General features: G+C 31.6%; 2 protein-coding genes across 4 annotated transcripts; both read left to right on the top strand.

The window, feature by feature from the left end:
* Nucleotides 1-1,566, top strand: LOC120199602 (heavy metal-associated isoprenylated plant protein 39-like). Of its 3 annotated transcripts, none has more exons than XM_039200644.1 (3): nucleotides 1-203; nucleotides 605-677; nucleotides 924-1,566. In XM_039200644.1, exons 1-3 carry the CDS (start codon nucleotides 198-200, stop codon nucleotides 1,460-1,462), a joined length of 618 nt encoding a protein of 205 aa, XP_039056575.1. In that variant the 5' UTR covers nucleotides 1-197; the 3' UTR covers nucleotides 1,463-1,566. The 3 variants fall into 3 exon arrangements, with proteins under 3 accessions (XP_039056575.1, XP_039056574.1, XP_039056576.1); XM_039200643.1 differs by having other exon boundaries at nucleotides 2-203; nucleotides 602-677; XM_039200645.1 differs by lacking the exon at nucleotides 1-203 and having other exon boundaries at nucleotides 596-677; nucleotides 924-1,245; nucleotides 1,286-1,418.
* A 10,858-nt stretch (nucleotides 1,567-12,424) lies between these two features.
* Nucleotides 12,425-13,913, top strand: LOC120199604 (WRKY transcription factor 22-like). The gene is made up of 3 exons (XM_039200646.1): nucleotides 12,425-13,060; nucleotides 13,140-13,250; nucleotides 13,351-13,913. The coding sequence occupies exons 1-3, from the start codon at nucleotides 12,690-12,692 to the stop codon at nucleotides 13,832-13,834; spliced, it is 966 nt and encodes a 321-aa protein (XP_039056577.1). The 5' UTR covers nucleotides 12,425-12,689; the 3' UTR covers nucleotides 13,835-13,913.
* Nucleotides 13,914-21,375: the final 7,462 nt, after the last annotated feature.

Below are 21,375 nucleotides of genomic sequence, written 5' to 3' on the forward strand. Positions count from 1 at the left end.
TGTTTTCATTCGGACTTTCTTTATTTTTTCCCCCTTTATAATCTGTCCTAACCTTTCTATTATTTTTCAAATCCCGCCTTCTTCTTCTTTTTCTTGTTTTCAACACCCATTCTTTTCTCTTTTCGCAACACTTTCTCAGGATCCCTGCAACTCGCCTCAAAAAAGAGGAAAAAGAAGGCGTGCAAAGCTCATCACTAATGAAGGTCTGCTTCTCCCTTTGGGATCTCTTTCTGTTTACCTTTAATGGGTTTCCAGTTCTTCATTTGCTTTTAATTTGGTCTCATTTTCTCTGTTTGTTATATTTTGTCGTGGGTTTGAAGAGAATCGTAAGGCTTTGTTCTTGAACTCGGTTTATATTATTATTATAAGGTGACTTTAATGGACCCTAAAAACCAATGGTGTCTCTTTCACCGATTTTTTTTTATTTTTTAATATATCCGGCTATAATAAAATATAAATTCTGGGTTTTGCTTGTGGGCTGTAATTTTTTTCTATGAATCCATGGGATCTTTGGTTTTTTACAATCATATTTGGTGATCCAATTAAAATAATGACTAATTTTGTAATGCTTACTGAAACTGATCTCTTTTTGTTAATGCAGAAGATTGTGCTGAAGCTGGATTTGCATGACGACAAAGCCAAGCATAAGGCTTTCAAAACAGTCTCAACTCTTTCAGGTACATACATGATCTTTATTGTTATGCATTTACTTCTAGTAAAACACAGAAAATTATGGGACTTGTTAATTGCGTTGATATTTGTTTAAAAAACCCTCTTCTGTTAATGACTTGGGGATCTTGATGACAACAAATTCTTTATCTCGTCAGTGATTGATTCTTAATTCCCGTGATTTCTACATGTTATGTTGTTCTTTTGAGCTGGCCATGTTGATTAGCAAGTTTTCTCATTGCCTTGCCTGGTAGGAATTGACTCCATTGCCATGAATATGAAAGCGAAGCAATTGACGGTGATCGGAACGGTTGATGTTGTGAACGTGGTGAGCAAATTACGCAAGAACTGGTCGACCAGTATAGTATCGGTCGGGCCAGCGAAGGTGCCGGAGAAGAAGGAAGAGCCAAAGAAGGAGGAGCCAAAGAAGGAAGAGCCAAAGAAAGAAGAGGAACCCAAAAAGGAAGAGGAGCCAAAGAAGGAAGAACCGAAAAAGGAAGAAGAGCCGAAGAAGGAAGAAGATCCGAAGAAGGAAGAAGAGCCGAAGAAGGAAGAGGAGCCTAAGAAGGAAGAGGAGCCGAAGAAAGAAGGAGAAGCCAAGAAAGAGGAGGAAGAGGAGAAAACAGCAGCCGCAGGTGGACCCGGTTTTGGAGCTTGTCAAGGCGTACAGAGCATACAATCCACAGATGACCACTTACTACTATGTTCAAAGCATGGAAGAGAATCCAAATGCTTGTGTTATTTGTTAAAGGCAAACCAAGGAAAAGAGTCTGTGTATATAGATGGATGGTGATGGTGACCTGGTAATGTAATCCGTTTTGGTTTTAATGTAATAGTTAAGGTGTTGTAGAGTGAATAAATGGAAACTTTGAACTTGTTTTGAGTTTTGATCAACCATCTCTCATTTCTGCAATTTCTTGTGATTCTTTTGAATCCAATTCAGTTTGCTCGTGTAAATTTATGTATAGAAAAATGCAAACTTTTCATTTGATCTCTTAAAAAGTTATTGCCTTTTTGAATCTCGTGTTCTTCCATTACTGTTTTTGACATTTTTATTTATAAATCTACATTAAATATAAGGTAATATTCGTTTAAATACTTTCTGACAATATACAATATTTAAACTATATGACAATGTGATAAGCTAAGCTGATTAATTTAGCCTGAAGAAAAAAAATTAACACACACAAATGACTATCTTGATGCATGAAGACTACATCATGGACTAGCCCAACTCATGTAATCAAAATTGCAAAAAAAAACATGTGCCCCTATGTATATTTGGAGGGTAAATTATACCCATGATCACTTAATTATAGGTTTAGTATCAAATAAGTTTTTCTTAATTACAAACAAGTCACTTTGTTATCAAAATTAAAATATACATCTAGTGTGGCCTTGTATAATAACATTTTTAGTCCCCAAAACTTATATATTCTATTATTTTTTCTAATTTGAAATAATTTAATAAATTTAATCATTTATATGAGAATTTTTAAATATAAAGGGTTAAAATTATTAAATTAATATGAGAATAAAATTTATGGGAGAAGGACAAGCAATTTATGAGAATAACAAAGACTAAAATGATAAAATCGTTATATGTAAAGGGTTAAATTTAATAAATGATTTCAAATAAAAATAATTTCTTAAACTTTATAAAGTGTAAGTATTAAAATTGTTATTATATCATACCAATTTATTATTTGGTCTAATATTGAGTGGCATGTTGCAACGATATTTTAATTGAGTAACCTATTTATAATTTTTAGAGAGAGAAAATGACATGTTTGTTACCAAACTCACATTTAAGTGATGTTGTCTGTAGTTTACATTATTTGAAAAAGAATCATTTTTGGCTTAATGTAAAATTTACCCCTCCATTATACATATCTTTTCACTATAGAGCCTTAACTTTTTCCCCAACTTGCCTACTAAACATCATTTTCATCCTAGCTAATCCTAAAATGGAAAAAATACAATAAATAATAATATAACACGTGGCACATTATCATTAGAATTGGAGTAAAATGGGACAGAAATGATAGCTTAGGGATAAATCTAGACAAAAAATTAAGGTCTAAAGTGAAAGCACAAAAATAGTTTAGAGGCTAGTTTGCCAATTAGACCTCTTCTTCCAATTTACATCTTATAAATAAAAATATAAAATCAACACTTATAATAGCACGCGCATATATATAAGATTTAAGGGTGCTTTATAAAGAAAAAGTGTGCGATTTTTTTTTTTTGTATTTTTAAAGAAAAATAATAATTAAATTTATGAACTATTTTACATTCAATGAAAATTTTTAAAGTTATAAAATTAATTATTATTAGAATATATCAAATGACATTATCAAAAAGTCTTTGTGTATGCATAAAATTCCCGTTGGGAGACTCAACCATCAAAATCAGGTGTAAGATTCGTGTTAGTTCAGATTAATCAAGACAAAAATTGGAATTGGAGGACAATTAAAAAAGTGTCACATGACAAAAATAAAATTTTTTAAATATAAGAAAATCTTGAACATTTAAAAAACTCTGATTTTTTTAATGAAAATATATTTTAACAAATTTAGTTATAAAAATGATTTTATAACATTTAGAATTTTAATAATATTTAATATTTGTATATTTTTAAATATTTTTTCAAGAATTTCAAATTTTTAAAATTTATAAACATTATATATGTTTTAATCTTTAAAATAAAATATATTCTGAAATATCATGCACTGCTGTAAAACGATATATAATTTTAATTAATAAAAAATAGATAAATTTAATTACCAAGTATCTACATCGATTAAATGAGTAAATTGGTTAAAAATAATATTAAAAATAGAATTAAAAAATCTATTATTAATTTATGGGAAACTATCACCATCCAACTCTTAGGCCTAACCTGTATATAAAAAGTAAATAAATAAGCCAAGTCTCGGGCCTAATCTATCTTCGTCATTGATGTTGTGGATCGGTGACAAAGCAGAAAGTCGTGTGGACATTAAACTTCTAAACAATTATTAATCTATTATCATTATCTTAATCACTATCTTTTATAAATTTTAAATCTAATCCTAATCCTATTTAAAATAAAAAATGAACTTAAATATTATGAAACAAAGATACTTAACAGACTAAACGTACATTATATGCCTTAAATAATGTCTCTATTTAAATTTTATTTATTTATTTTTTAATAAAATAATAAAATTACAATTCGTAATATAGTATATGTGTCGATATTATGCTTTTATCAGTAATTTTGTTACTACAAGCAAATATAGTTCAAGTGTTCAAGTAATTCGATTACTCGTTTATAAAAAAGGGACAGATTTATTATATTTATAATTAAAGTTATTTATTTAAATTAGATTAATGAAATTAAATTATTTTTAATAATCTTATTTATTTAGATAAAATGTCATAATCGAGTCATGTACCATTGCACGCCCTAATTGTGCTTATCCGGACAATTTTATATCCACCACCGAACCCCACATTAAATTTAATGCATATTATTTTATAATTGCTTACGTAATCTGCGTTCCACCTGATAATCTTTTCAAAAAATCATTAATTAAATTGTTAAATCAAACCCTGTAAATAATTAAACCCGTAATAATCTAGCCGATCTATGTATAACACTCAAACTAGGTATTTATATTGTACGACAGTTTAATATAAGATTAAAAAAAGATGTTATCGGAAATATTAATATTTTTTAATATTTTCGGTAGAAAACTACTTGAAATGTTATTTTTATTACGGAAAATGTTAATTTTGCTACCTAAAATGAATATTTTTGATATTAAAATTTTCGGTAAAAAATAACATTTTAAGTAACATCATATTAATATTTTCGGTAAAAAAATAACATTTTAGGTAGCACTCTATCGAAAATATTAAAAAAATATTAGACTGTTTTTCCTTAGACATCCGCACTAAAACTGTTTAGTGATCACCACAAAATTTAATTCATAATACAGTGGATAAAAATACTTCAAATTATTTGTAACGATATTTTATATTTTTCATTTATAGTCTGTTTAAACATGCATTGTCTTCTACTTTATAAGTAAGAAGAGATATAAAAATTTTAAATTAAAAATTTATTAAAAATTTACTATTTAAAATAAAAGATAATTCTAATGTCAAGAGAATGTTTACGTTATAAACTAAAGTTAAGAGTTTAATTGAATGCAACGTAACAGTTTAAAAATAAAACTACAAATGAAAAATTATAAGGAAAATAAAATTTTCAATGAGAAAATTTATTTTGTAATACATATTTAAGGACTGGGCTTTACCACAAAACTTTCGATCAATAATGGGCCTTTGCTTTTCCAATATTTAAATATTTTTATCTTTTAGTTTCATTTTATTATTTATATTTAAATTCCGTCAGGTACAAGGATAAATATTTGCCTATCTAATCTTATATAACCCCAACTTATATAATCCTTTGTAGGATACTGATGCTCGAACTTGTATCTCTAGTAACAATAACGATTCCTTTAATCACCGAGATAAATTGGTTCGTTAGTCAACAAATTAAATTATTTTTATTATCTCTAATCAAATACATATTTTTCTTTATCCTTTTAAAACGAAAAAATATTGTTCCTTCTAATATTTTATCAAAGTTTCGTTCTTAGATTTCGTGATTGTACCTCGTAATAAAATTGATTTTAAAATTACGATTTTAGTATCATAATTGAGATAGATATATGATTTATTTGAAAATTTGTAATATTGTATCATAATATTTATTTTTGTTACACTAAACTAAAATAAAATAAGATCATCAAAAGACACCAACACTAAATGGAGATATGTCATATGAAAAAGAAACGTGCGATAAATAGTAAATTTATAAGCAAAAAGAAATAACATCAAAATCGACATGAAATAATTCATACATGACACGAGATTTAAAGTAGTTTTATTTTACATATTGTTTGGGTGAAATAAACAAATAATTCACTATATATGCAAAAATTACGAAGTGCACAATTGATAGAATCTTCTCTATCTCACAGCACAATATATTTATCACAAAACTCTGTATATCCTAAAAAAATTATATTGTTTTTATAAAATCATCTCTACAATATAGACTTCAATAGTTATATAGATCACGAAAAGGATAATTTCTCTAAAATAATAATCTCTCATTTTTTAAAGATTAACATGCTATATATTTATAAGAAAAATAAACTTAATCATCGATAATTATTATTTTATAAAAAATGAACGTGGATGGCTGAAAATGATCGGGGTGTTGTGTGCGATCCAGGTATTATACGAGCCAGGGAAGACAAGGCCATTTGATGTGCGCCACTAGTGGGGTGGCTGAAAATGAATGTGGATGGTGCTCGAAATCCGGCTACGGGTATGACTGCTTATGGTGGTGCTTTGCGAGATTCGGATGGCCCTTGAATTACCGGTTTCACCAAAACGGTAGGACTGTGCTCGGCTTTCGAAGCGGAAGTTTGGGGTATCTACTCGGGGTTGAATCATGCAAGGCAATTTGGAGCTCGTCGAATTGTGATGGAAACAGATTGCAAGGAAGCTTTAAATCTTTTCCAAACAAGGGGTCGATATGGATGGCTCTTCACATATTGTTCCCCAGTGATCTCTTGAGGATGGGGTGTTCGGTTCACACGTGTCGGCCGAGAAGGTAACAAAGTTGCGGATGCAATGGCAAAGGCGGCTTGGAACCAGCCGTTTGGATTGGCCACGTTTGACCAACCTCCTGCAGCAGTTGACTACTTGCTGCACGGGGGAGCTGCTGGAGATTATATTTTCCATTTAGTTTTCTTCTTCCTTTGATTAAAAAAATATCTATTTAATTATCAAATAAAATTAAATCGAATTTAGCCATGGTCGACATGTGGGATATTTGCCATTACAATTACCCACCCCCGGAAGCGGTAAAATGCAGGAGAAGTTTTAGCCCCACGTATTGTGAACCTTGTAGAGCTGTACCCATCCTGTTCCTCTCCTTTTCAATGTCTCCATCACCCAATCATTGATTTCGTTCATCATTCATACAGATGCTTTGTAGAACAATTATAGTGCTTGGTCTAAAAGCTTTTATACTTATATATATGGACCAGATAAAAACCCAATATTTCAAGTAAACAAATGGAAGATAAAAGGCCAGGAATATATATATATATCATCATTACCAATTTGTGGAAACTAATGCAAACGTGATTCCCTTTTGCTTTGCTTCCAAAACATAAAAAAAAAAGAGAGAAGGAAAGTGTGTGTGACTAAGGATCTATCACTTTTATTCCTTCCATTAGACGAGAGTCGAATGTAAAATTTTATGTTAAGATAAATTAAATTTCAAGGAATTAAAATAATTTTTTTTAATATAAAATGTATAAAAATATAAATATTATATTTTAAATTTCAAAATTTGACTATCTCCACCCACCCACTCAGTCTATACATGCTTTCGACTACAACTTAACAGCATCCCGCCACAATGAAACATTCATTGCTATTATATATTCTATGCTATGTGAAGGATTGAAGTAATGGTGTAATAATTATGTCGTGCGATTTTTATTTGAAAGAATAATTATGACTAATGACGAAATCAAATAGATAATATAAGAATGTTGGATAAATCTTAAAAATAATATTATTTACTATATTCATACTTAAATTTCTTCTAATTTAATCATCGACCAAATTCAATTTCAGACTTGAATGTTAATGAACCTTTTATTTCTAAAAATTTAACAATTTAATTCCATTTAATATTATATTAGCTTCTTTTTATGGCATGATTGAAATGACCATCCAGCTCAGTTGGTAGAGCACAAGGTTCTTAACTTTGCGGTCGTGAGATCGAGTCCCACGGAAGACATTTCATAATTCGGATGTCTCTTACGGAAACTGCTCTCAACCTGGCGTTGGGACTAATCTACTATCATACCTCCCCTTTACCCCATTACATATGGAAATAAGGGTCAGCTAATTTTTATGTCGTGATTGCAAACAACAAAACTCAAGAGATGGTAATAATAGCAATAGCACTAAAAATAAAAGAAATTTGATTGCTAACACAGTGGGAAGTTATGTTGTACTTGTACAGCCGTTTAATTTAAAGTTAAAGAAAAGTAATAAAAAAAAAAGATAAAAACATAATATTTTCGGTTACCAATAGAAAATATTAAAAAAATTACATTTTAAATTAAGTTCAAATGAAAATATTATATTATCACCCTTTTTTTTGTGTTCGTTTCTATAGTTATTTAACCTTAAATTAGACCATTGTTATTAAAACTTTCCCTACCACTATGTGATAAACGTGGCTTGCCTTTGCCAGATGCCGCCATCGTAACGCTCACTTTCTTAGTTCTTACACATAGCTTGCACCCAGGTGTGGATGCAATTCAATGGATGTGTAAATATAAAGTACTAAATGTGTTATTACACAAAATTTGAGATTGTTATGTCAGTCTCATCATTAATTATTTAAAGATTTGTAATTTGATTGATGAAAAATAAAACCTTAGTGATTTAATTGATAAAAGAAGTTATTTGATGCTCAGAATTGAATCAACTTTATAACTCAGTAACTAAACAGGTAATTTAACCTAAAGATAGATAAATAATTTATCTTAAATAAAATAAAAGATTTTTTCTTTCTTAAAATTATACACACAGTTATCAATGTTATTGTAATTAATTAAAATAAGTTTTTTATAAGGAAAAATTTAAATAAATTTGTTGCACGAAAATAAAGAAATAAATAAGTAAATTAGCACAAGTTACATAAACCTACCCACACTAAATTAAGGTACATGAAAATTATACTAGGTTCTACAGAAACACATATAATCTTATTTAATGAAGTAAAAAAAAATGAATCCCGTAGGTATATTTTTTTTTGGTAAACAAAGAGGCTTAAAACGAAAGTATAATTTTTTTTAATTAATCACTGGTATCTGATCTATTGACCGACTAATCCAGATTGAATACTATAGAGGCAATGGCGATCCTTCCAACCCAGTTTGTTCCATTTACAAACGTCAGGATTCGAACCTCTGACCTTGCTTAAGGGACCTAATGTCTTACACTACTAGACCAACTTATTGTTGTTAAAGTATAATTTTTTTTAACAATAGTATAACCTTATTTTAAAACGCATGATGCCATCTAGATAAGCGGAACTTTGTGGGAGTCAAAAAGAGCCTTCACTTTACTAATTATATTTTAAATATATATATATATATATATATATATATATATAATAAATAAGGAAAATTTATCAGCTATCAATTAAAAAATTATATTTTTAAAATAAAAAATATATTTTAACTTCGTTATAATAAATTCCTAGTTCCAAATGCTATCAAAGTATAATCATTAAAGATCTAAAAAAAACAATGCAGGTCCTTGCAATGTGTATATCAGTTATTGATTAGGGTTAGATTTATCAATTGAGTGTGCCAAATTGGATTTCAAGTAAGTTTATTAAAGGTTTTATTACGAGGATGATTATATATTCGTATAATCTTGAATTGTAATTATTTAAATTGGTTTTATTACGACATTTTAAATTTAGTAATATTTTAGTAATTAATGGAGTTGATTTTTTTGTCATTTTTCAATAAGAATTTTTTTCATACATAAAAACTCAAACTTAAAATATTATTTAAATTATTTACAGCTTGAATTAACTTTTTTTTTTTTTTGTAATGAGTAGAATTTTAAATTTGGATCAGTTGGTAAATTGACCTCACACGGTTGCAATTCAATGCCCTCGTGCCATCCACGTCGGTCCAATAAAATAAACAGTGGCAAACGCCCCTATTAATGCTGTGTCAGCCTCGCACGATCTTCTAAACCGCCGGTCCAAAATAGAATATTAATTTTGTTCAAAGAGAGTTTTATCATAGAATGTGCGATACATCTGCCGTCGGATTTTCCATCATTGGATTCCGTAGAAATGTAAAAATTAACCACACGCATTGAGCCACTCGATGCCGATTCCAACGGTAAATTAAAGGAAAAGAACATGGGCCCACAACAAACTCCGCCACCTATTATGTACTGCCTCCACCGCCATGTGCCAACCCAGATTTCACTAGAACATTTACAGCTTCAATTATCAATCGTCGATATGGAACTCGCTGCTTTCTATGATCACGCGGCTATCCGAGAATCCAACAGTAACACGTTGCCTTTTTCCTTTTTGTCATGTCCAATCGCCGGTCGGAATCTATGGAGGGAATGGAATAATGAGAATTAAAATAATGATAACTACAAATAAATAATAATAATAACGATAATTCCATTTTATTTCAATTGATAAATAACTTTCATGCAAAATTATTACTATTATTATATTTTTAGTTACCTTTTAATTTGAAAATTTCATCCTGATTTATTCGAACTGATTATCTAATTTAGTTAACGAAGTCTGTCCTGATTAATTCTTTAAGATGACAACTATAGGATGGGTTGTTAGTGGTTTTATAAATATTAAGTTTTTTAAATTAATATGAGATAAGTGTAACGTATCATTTATTTTAAGATAATTCTCAATCATTTGACACTCAATATTTAAATCTTTACATTAATTGTATTCGAATTCAATATCTAAAGTTAAATTATAAATAATTTTTCAAATTTGAATTTTACGTAATTTGGACTTTTTTCTCTTCAAAATTCACTTAAATATACAATTTATTTGACGAAACCTGCACGTGCCCATCACGAGAGTGTCAAAATACAATGAAAAGAGAGAAAACATCCAGCAACATTGATTAGGCATTTTACTTATTCTATATTTGAGAGTTTACACAGTGAAGTCAATATTCAATGTATGCTCATCAAATACAGTCAACATTTTCTTTCTCTTTTATTGATCAAAAATTAATTATTATGTGTTTGATAGAAGTTATTTACTAATGTTTTAATTTTTTTATTTAATACTCAATTTTGTTATATTTTCAATTATATTTTTAGTTATTTCATTATTTATTATTATTTTTAAAAATTGAATAACTTAACTTAAATTAAATTTTATTTTTTATTTATTTTAAATCATCATCATATTCAGATTCATTATACCTCAGTCAAAGATCATCCTCATATTATCTCTAGAAAATCTTTCATAGTCAGGAGAACGTATTGAGAAAAAGAGTTCTAAACATTCAATATTACTCGAGTAGTCATTATCCTTTAATGTGACTTCTCACATATTTATGTGACCTATCAAAATTAAATTTATCATTAAACTGACTATATCTACTTAACATACAAACAAGTAACTATGATGATTTTATGCTCATCATCTCTAAAAATCATTATAAAATCTCTTAACAAAATTTTAGAGAATAGATCGAACTATGTCACTCACTTTAATTTTTTTTTTGATTCTCACGAAGATAAAAAAACCTTAAAATCACTAATCATCACTCTTCTACCACTAAATAAAAAAATGAACTACCTATAGTTATCATATATCACTTAGGGTCTGTTTGTTTAGCTGTAATTGGTTTTCCAGAAAATGAATTACTGGAATTTGAATTACTGGAATTTGAATTACTGGAAAATGAATTACTGGAATTTGAATTCTGGAAAATGAATTACATTTCTGGAAAATGAATTACATTTCTGGAAAACATCTGGAAAACGTTTTATGATGTTTGGAAGATGTTATTTAAACATTTTTTCGGTATATTTTAGTGAAATAAAATTTATAAATTATATTAATTATTATTAAAGTAATAGTACTATATTATATTTTAAAAATATTAATTATATTTAATATCTTACTAAAATATTATTGAAATATATAAATAATATTATTCATTATTAAATATATAAAAAAATTTATTATATATTAAAAATAAAAATATATCTTATATTTATAATATAATTGATTATTTATATATTATATTATTATAAATATTAAAAATATATTTTAAATATTTTAATAATAATATTTTGATGAAAATTATATTAAAATATTTATTAATATTAAATTCATAAAATAAAATTATTTTGAGTATTTTTGCTTTGAAGTGAAAAGTTCGGAAAATGACTTACGGAAAATGAATCCGTAAGTCATTTTACAGAAAACACAAAGGAAATTCTGTTATTAGGAAAATGAATTACATTCCGGAAAACGAATTACGTGAAACAAACACGGGAAAACGTTTTCCGGAAAACGAATTACGTGAAACAAACACGGGAAAACATTTTCCGGAAAACGAATTACGTGAAACAAACACGGGAATTCGGAGAAAACCAATTCCGTAATTTCAATTACGGGAAACAAACAGTCCCTTAATCTCATTCAAACGATGCAAACAAATTAGATTGTAATATTTAATTTAAAATCAATAATTTAATATTTAAATATTAAGTTTTATCTTATTATTGTTAATATTTGATCACGTTAATAATCCTTGCTAATTTCATAAAAAGTTGTCATCAATGGGTGAGTTGTAAGCCTCGTCGACGCATCATAAGAGTAGGACCCAGCTTATTGTCGGGGGCACCCAAATTAACTGGCAACCACTTTTTTCCCTAGGGAAATCTCTTTTGTCGGTAATTCACGAGCCTCCACCTAGAACAGACGAAACAATTAAATAAATAGGAAGATCAGACCGTGTAGACTTCTTCTCCCCTTTGACATTTTACAAATGTCAACCCCCAAAACCACACCGGTTTTCAATGTCGGAAACACAAAGCTTATAGATAGAGCAAATCAGAAGCGATAAGGCTTTTAGATGTCCAATTTGTCAACCAACAATCCCACCTCTCTCTCTCTCTCTCTCTCTCTCTCTCTCAACTTTACATTTTTTCTTTTAAAAAATATTTTATTTTTTCCCCTTGTTCTTTATATATAATAATCGCAAAAGCCCACTCCAATACAAATCCCCTCTTTCTATATTCGCAACCATCTAAAATCAGCGCCTTGTTTTGTTCTTGATTTTCTTCCTTATCTTGCCACAGGAGCCTGCTGAAGAAGGTACAAACTTCCCATGGATGTTGATTGGGATTTAAATGCAGTGGTGAGAGGTTGCGCCACCGTTACGACAACCGGCGGAAGCTGCGGTGTTGCAAACGGCTCCTTCACGGCGGATTTATGCTCTCGATCCAGTTTTCCATCATTTGTTGGTCAAGAGCCTTTTCCGGGTCAGTTGTTGTCTTTTCCGAATCAGTTTGAAGCCGGGAATAATATGGAGGAATTGCATGAGCTTTACAAGCCTTTCTTCTCCAAATCTCAGCCTCTTCCTTCACAGATAAAACAACAGCAAGAACATCAACTCAAGCCCAAGCAGTATGGCCCTGCTACAACAGCTAGTAGCACTTGTAGGACTCCCGGTTCTCATAATTATCGGTCTAAAAGAAGGTAAATTTCGGCATTAAAACATGTTTTCAATTGAGGAGCTCAAAAGTTGAAATTTTTTGTTGCTTTTCCCCTTGAACAGAAAGAATCAGCTTAAAAGGGTTTGCCTAGTTCCGGCGGAGGGTTTATCATCAGATGTGTGGGCATGGAGAAAATACGGTCAAAAGCCCATCAAAGGATCTCCTTATCCAAGGTAAATCATGGTGAATAATTTGATTTTATAATAAAATTTGCTTTTTTTTGTATGGATATTCAATTAATGGGTTTTGTTGTTTGTTTTCGTTTAATAACAGGGGGTATTACAGATGTAGTAGCTCGAAGGGGTGTTCGGCCCGGAAACAAGTTGAACGACACAGATCCGACCCGAATACGTTCATAGTCACGTACACGGGTGAACACAACCACCCTGCTCCGACGCACCGGAATTCACTCGCTGGCAGCACCCGCCAGAAGGCTTTCACTCCACAAACTGCCGCCGCCGGTGACTCCGCCAAACCTTCCCCGGGTAAACCCGTGGACAGTTCGTCTCCGGCGACCTCCGTGGATGAAGGGGTTGTGGTTCAGAGTACGAAGGTGGACAGCAGGGAGGATTTGGTTGAAGAAGGTGGGGAAGATGAGTTTGGGATGTCTGACACGGCGGTGAGTGATGATTTCTTCGAGGGTTTAGAAGGAATTGCTGAAATGGTCGCCGGAGATTCTTGGTCTGATAATCATCCGGCTACTTTTGACCTTCCTTGGATTGTGAACAGTGCCGCTACTGCCGCCGGTGGCATATAAAACTTGATCGGATACGTCTCTTTTTTTTTTACCTTTAATTATTGTATACGTCACACACACTTTTTGGTAGAATCTAAACCTCAATGCTTTCTATTGTGTAGCTTTATTGGATTCTATTAACGAGTCTTGTATAGGAAAAAATAATTAGTTTCTTGTTTTATAGTCTTAATTTTTTGCTTTTAGAAAACATTTAATTTCCTAGTATTTATGTTTGAACTGGAAATGACCATTGTGTTTTCGAGATGACATGATTATTTATATGTATTCACCAATAGAATATTGCCAATCCAGATTTAAATGAAGAATAAAATAAAGGCTTAAACGTAAAAAAGGTGTACAATGTATGCATTTTTTTAGTTTACTCTATTAACGTTTTTTTCATTCCAGTTTAGTTATAAAGTTTTATTTTGTAATTAAGTTTGGGTTTGGCTACGACGGACTGTTAATTTCAGTTGTTAAATGCTCTATGACATTTATTTAATATTAAAAAATGAATTTTATAATTAAAATAATAATAAATTAATTAATTTCATCTCTTTCCCTTTCCTCTCTTCCTTTTCCCCTCAACTCTCTTTATCGTCACTCTGCAACATCCCTCTATGACTTAACTTCCCCTGCTATTATTTCTCTTTTTCATACTCCAATTCTCTCCGATTGAACCTCGAAACCGCCATAAACAACGAACCAATTTACTACAATAACCCCGAAACCTTTTCATACACAAAGCTTTGATGGTATGGTTACGGGTTGTCAGTTCGACCATGATTAATTTGTCGACGATGCAACCACGATTACCGAAAATGAAGTGCAACCATCGACATCCAAAAGTATATTTGAAGTCTTCAGGTCTCGGTGAACGATGGGGGGAGTGAGTTCATTATGAAGATACTCGAGTCCTTTCGCAACTTGGAATGCTATCTTCAATAGCAAGTCCCAACTTAACGACGAGAGGTCCCTATGAAGATGGTCATGAAGTGTGCCATGAGACATATTCATATACGAGTAGTCTTTCCCCTATTTCAGCACAATATTGGCATGCTTTACATTGCATAGTATTTCTAACTCTGCATCAAAATCTCGGCTGTTGGTGTGAATTATTGTAGCACCATTAGCTCACTTGATTGCAACTTGCTGACCATCAGGAAGAACGACTTTATAGACAAAACCAAAGGTCCCTCTTTCGAGCTCGTTGAATTCTTTAAATCCATGAGTAACATCTTTCAGTTCTGAAAGCTTATAAACTTGTGTCTCCCCAACATGCGTCGTTAAAGATAGAGGCGAAAGTGGGTTCGGATTGGGATAAGCCTCCGCAACTAGTTTGCCTATGCAAAAGCAGCACTGTATTCTAAGTTTGCTTTTACTTTTCACTTTGAAGATTGGGGGGGAGGGGGGGGGGAATACAACGAACAATAACAACTAATAAGCAGCTCAACATAGAAGAACCAATGATGACCGCCAATTTTTTATCTCTAGCTGTTTTTGTTGTCGAGAATCAGACGAAACTCATATTCCCTCAATGGACTATGAAGTTAAAAGCTTCACCAGTGATGAACCATTATTACTCCAAGGCTCGTTGTGGATGTCCGGTTGCCGACCAGATTTTAACCCCGACGAATGCTGGACCGATTGCATGGGAAGAGAGTGAAGGGGAAGAAAGGGAAGATGATAGAAATAGAGGAAAGATAAGAGGGAAAATCATTTTTTGTTTTGGTTTGGGAAGATGAGAAGATGAGAGGGAAGAGAGGGAAGAGAAGAAAGAGGGGGAAAATGAAAATTATTTTTTAATATTATACCAATGTCATGTGGTATTTAACGACCGGAATTAACGACCTGACACGATCTGATCTAAACTGAGTTACGAAATGAAACGTTAGACACTAAACTAAAAAAATGTATACTTTGGAAACCTTTTTGATGTTTAAGCCTAAAAGAAACGTCAGTTGTCCTCAAGAATTTAAGATAGTAGTTAAAATAAAATAATTTTTTTAAATGAATATTCATAAGAAATAAGGCCAAAAATCAATCCCTCTTTTTTAGCCATTCAATAGACTAAAAGATGATAAACCTTGTTTTCTTGTATGAAGCCTTGCACTTTTTTTTATTCAGAAAACTACTCCTTAAGAATCTTCATGCATTTCCTTGATGACATGAGATCTATTTAGTATTTACCATGTTTTTATTTTAAAAATCTCTAACAAGCAAATTGTAGCATACAATGTCTGGGCGAAACCCGACTTCTTTCAACATCGACAAAACATTGTTGGCATCATCCATCATTCTAGCTCTGCACAAACCTATGATCAAACTGTAGTACCATAGCATGCATAGAGTTTGAGTTAATATCTAACAGTTTACGGGGACAATTGAGGATTTTGGTGAGTGCAAAATGTAGGCAGACCAAATTAGTGATTAAACAACAACTTAGAATATACTGAAATTTGAAGTGTTCTTTTATCTATGTGACATACTTTTTCTTGCTCATGTTCAATTGGAGATGGGTATGGATCGAGTTTTTAGTCAATCCGATCCAACTCGAAAAATAAACCCCTTCACTCGAATCTGACCCAATTCGAGTTTAGGGCGACTTCACTAGACCCGAAACCCAACCCAAGTTTTTTTAAATAAAACTCGAATATGACTTGACTTGATCTAAAAAATATTATAAAAATATTAATTTTATTCAATAAAATAATGATTTCAATAAAAAAAATAATATAAAGAGAGATAATATTGTAATTATCCATAAGTATATAATATAAAACCATATTATTTTTTGGGTCGGATCGGGTATTTTTCACCTTAAATCCAAACCGACCCAAATTTATACTCTAAAAAACCCGACGAAGCCTTAAAATCGGGAGGGCAAAACAACAACAACAAACACATTGCAGAAATGGTTGATTGTTGAAGTTAGTTAGGGTTCGATTAAGTAGTTAGGTGGATATGTTGATTATTGTTTGTATATAAATGATTGTATACTTATTGTACAAATACTTGAATACAAGAAAAAGAATTTTTAACATGGTATCATATGAGCCGATTTTTTGACTGTTTTTGGGCCTGTAGAGTTGGGCTTCTCCTTTTGGTTTTCCTCCCAGTTCCTGATTAGGTTTTCTTTCCCCCAATTTTTTTTATCTTTTCTTCTTCCAACCGTCTTCTTCGTTTGGCTATGGATGAGATTATTTTTCATCATCCTCTTTATCTTCATTCGTCCGATACTCTAGGCACCGTTTAGGTCTCTCATCAATTGAATGGCTTAAACAATTACAATGTTTGGAGTCGATCAATTCACATTGCTTTTCTCACAAAAAACAAACTCGTTTTTTGTTAATGGACTTTGTAGTCGAGAGGATCATGTCGAGGTTCTTCATCCTTAGTGGGATCGAAGTAATGATATCGTCATTTCTTGGATTCTCAACACCGTAAGTTAAGAGCTCTCCGCTTGAATCATTTTCGCGTCTGATGCTACTACTGCTTGAAAAGATCTCAAAGAAATATTTCACAAGGTTTACGGTTTGCTATTTTTTCTGCGTCGCAAAATATCTCTATTAAATCAAGGTGATTCTTTTGTTTCATCTTATTTTACAAAACTGAAGTTGGTATGGGATGAGTTCAATACTCTTGTGCCATTTCCAAATTGTGGCTGTGAGGATGCTCAATAGAATTTGAGGTATGCTAATAAACAACGTCTTCTGCAATTTCTCATGTGTCTCAATGAGACCTATGAAGCTGTTCGGAGTCAAATTTTGTTAATGCAACCCTTGACGTCGGTTAATCAAACTTACTCCATGATTGTCCAAGAGGAGGCTTAGAGAGCTTTAATGTGTGTTTCTTCAATGCTTGATCTACTTGCTATGCATTCCATGACTTCTGGTTCTCGAAAATGTTTTACTAGGATGTAAGATTACTAAAGGATGGGAATGTTGGCCAACCAAACGCAAGAATGAGGATTCCATTCCTCAGTAATCCCACATACCCCGAAACAAACATACCCTTAAAAATTGCTCGGCTTTGCGTTTTCAATCTAAAGTCCCAATTAAATTTTGTGGGAGTGTGTTCTGACTGCCTGTTACATAATAAATAGATTTCCTTCATCTATTCATTCTTGGAAATCTCCCTTTGAAGTTTTATATCAAAAGCCACATGGCTTCTCTCATTTTCGTTTCTTCGGTTGTCTTTGCTATGTTGTTCAACCTCGTTATCATGATAAAATGTTATCAGTCTATTCCTTCAATTTTTTATGGTTGCTCTACTACTAAAAAAAGATATCTACATTTGGTATTGACACTAAGTGTTTTTTGTAAGTTGAGATGTGCGATTTGTTGAAGATGTTTTTCCTTTTTATTTGTCTTCTTCATCCCGTTATAAAGTTTTATTTCCTCTAACACCCCCAAGTACCCGATTATAATTTTTTGATTATTCTTGATGTTGTTCATTTTTCTCCCTCGCCTATTCCTGGTAATTCACAAGCTTCAATAAGTACATATGTACCCACATCCCATATTCCCGATCCTGTAGCTTCTTTGGTTGATACTTCTAGACGATCTTCTCGTTCTATTAAAACCTCTACTTGGCTAAGTGATTTTGTTCATCCTTTTCAACATACTGATTTTGCTTCTTCAAATTCTACTACTCCAGCTTGTCTTGCTTCTATTTTAATTACTTTTGAGCCACATACTTACTCTGAGGCTTGTACACATCCATGTTGGGTTCAAGCTACGCATGAGGAAATTAAAGCACTAGAATCTAATCATAAGTGGTCTATTGAATCTTTACCTCATGGGAAAAGTTCTATTGAGTGTAAATGGGTTTACAAAATCAAGTATTGAGCTTCTGGTGAGATTGAGCGGCTTAAAGCTCGGTTGGTTGCAAAGGGGTATACTTAGAGAGAAGGAATTGATTATCAGGAAATTTTTTCCCCAGTCTCTAAAATGGTAACTGATCAGACGATTTTTGCTTTTGCTACTTCATGTAATTGGTCTATTTGTCAAGTGGTTGTTTCAAATACTTTTCTACAAGGGGATCTTCATAAAAAGATTTTCATGATATTACCTTATGGATTTCGCAGTCAGGGGGATCATAAGGTTTGTCGACTACAGAAATCTTTATATGGGTTAAGCAAGCATCCATACAATGGAATGCGAAACTTACTAAAGCTTTGTTGCTTGCTGGCTTTGTGCAGAGCAAACAAGATTATTCAGTGTTTTTCAAGGAAGTCAGGTAATAAAATTACTATAGTTTTAGTTTATGTAGATGATTTGTTAGTTGTTGGTATTGATGATGGCATAGTTGTTGAATTGAAAGTTTTTTTAGGTCAAAATTTCAGAATGGGAGATTTGGGAGAACCAAGATATTTTCTAGTAATTGAGGTTTCTAAGTCTCAAGAATATTTTTTGTTGAGTAAAAAAAAGTACACTTTGGAGTTTATTAAGGATATGGGTTTATGTGCTAAAAAGTTGGTTTTGTCACCATTAGAACAAAACTTTAGGTTGACTGCACTAGAGTATGATGAAGTTACTCGGGAACATCAAGCTGATTGATTGTTCGAAGATAAAATAGTTTATCAAAGACTCATTGGGAGACACATTTACTTAACTCATACACAACCTGATGTGACTCATTTAAGTCAGTTCATGCAAAGTCAAACAATCGCACATGGATGCTGCTCTAAGGGTTGTTAGATACATGAAGTAAAATATATGTTTGGGGGTTTTGTTAAAGCCAGATAGAGACTTTTGATTGGTTGCTTATTGTGATTCGGATTAGGCAACGTGTCAGATGTCAAGGAAGTTAGTAACTGACTTATGTGTAAATCTTGAAGAGTCACTAATATCTAGAAATCGAAGAAGCAAAATACGACGACTAGATCGTTTGCCGAAGCAGAATACAAGAGCATGCCAATCATATCAACAAAAGTTGTTTGGTTAACAGGTTTGATAAAAGATTTGGGTGTTAAATTAATAAAACCAATGAGGCTTTTTTGTGATAGCAAGACATCGTTGTAGATTACGGCGAATCCAATATATCACAAAAGGACTAAGCACATTAAGGTGGACTGTCACTTTGTGATAGGGAAAATCAAGGAGAACCTTATATATAAAGAGCATGTAACATCCCAAAACAACTTGTAGATATGTTTACAAAAGTGTTCGGATCTGCATAGCACAACCAACTAATTCCAAGTTGGGGCTAAAAAGTAGTTTTACCTTCAACTTGAGGGAGAGTGTAGAAATTGTTAGTTGTTGAAGTTAGTTAGGGTTCAATTAGGCAGGTAGATGGATAGGTTGATTATTGTGTGTGTATAAAGGATTATATACTTATTGTACATATAATTGAATACAAGAAAAAGCATTTTTAACACTCATCTTGAAAAACTGAATTCTATAAATGTTAGGGGTTGTTTGTTTGGCTTTTAATTGAACCATTCAGATTTTAACGCTGAATCAGACCGATTCAAACTCAAAAATGACGCCTAATCATTCAGACTTTTGGTCATTACGCTAATACCCTTTTCTTACCCCTCTCTTTCATAAGCCCAAAACAGAGATCGATTCCTCTTACGTTCTGCAATCGATTCATCCTCCTTCTGTCATTCATCATTCTTCTGTCGTTCACCTCCTTCGGTCGATTCATCAACCATAGAGAACACAACCAGGTAATTATTTCTTTGTTTTAAATAACCATTTTCTGATCTCGTTTTTTTCGGGTTGATTCATCACTGCAATCGGTTCATCCCCGTATTATGTTCTTGTTAATTTCGTGAAATAGATGCAAGGTCTGTATAGTTATTAAGTAGTTCAATTCATTTGTGGATCGATTAATCCCTGTAGATATTCGTATAAAGTAATTGTTTCCTCGTATATTTAGGGTCGTTCACATATAAACCTTAATTTACGATTGATGCATGAACTGATTCAATATATGGAGTGAAGATAAGAACTATGTTCATATATTTAGGGACTGGTCACAAATTAATGTTTCATATACGTTAGTCTCTTGATTTATATATATTTGTTTGTGGGTTCGAAGACAAGAAAAGTGATCTTTCTTTCTTTTGCCTTCTGTGTTTTTGTTTAATCGTAAAAGCACAATATTAAAAAGAAAATTGTTTGATACCTTTTCTTTATCATGTTCTAAGGTCGTTTAATTGCGATATGATATCGAAAATAAATACCAATCTCTTTGTTTTAAGATGTCTGAGAATTTTAGAAGCATGCAGAAAAAATCCATCTAGCCGGTCGGGATATGGTGTTTTGTTACATTTTATATAGATTTATAAGTTTAATTTGAAAATTTTATTCTGATTGGTTATTACATTAGTTATGTCAATTGTATATGTTTTTCTTCTAGAACCATGAAATAAGTATGTAGGGGTAATTACCTATGTAGAATGGCAGTGCTTATGCATCATTTATTTGATGTGGATACATCAATCCTGAAATATGAAGTTAATTTATTTTTCTAATTCACTGGAGCTTGACGTTATAGGCAAATGATGTGGTATTTTGTGGGCGAATCCTAGTATTGAAGTGAATGCCTTT

Source organism: Hibiscus syriacus, unplaced genomic scaffold (genome assembly GCF_006381635.1).
Source record: "Hibiscus syriacus cultivar Baekdansim isolate YM2019G1 unplaced genomic scaffold, ASM638163v2 tig00005459_pilon, whole genome shotgun sequence".
Taxonomy (NCBI): Eukaryota; Viridiplantae; Streptophyta; class Magnoliopsida; order Malvales; family Malvaceae; genus Hibiscus; species Hibiscus syriacus.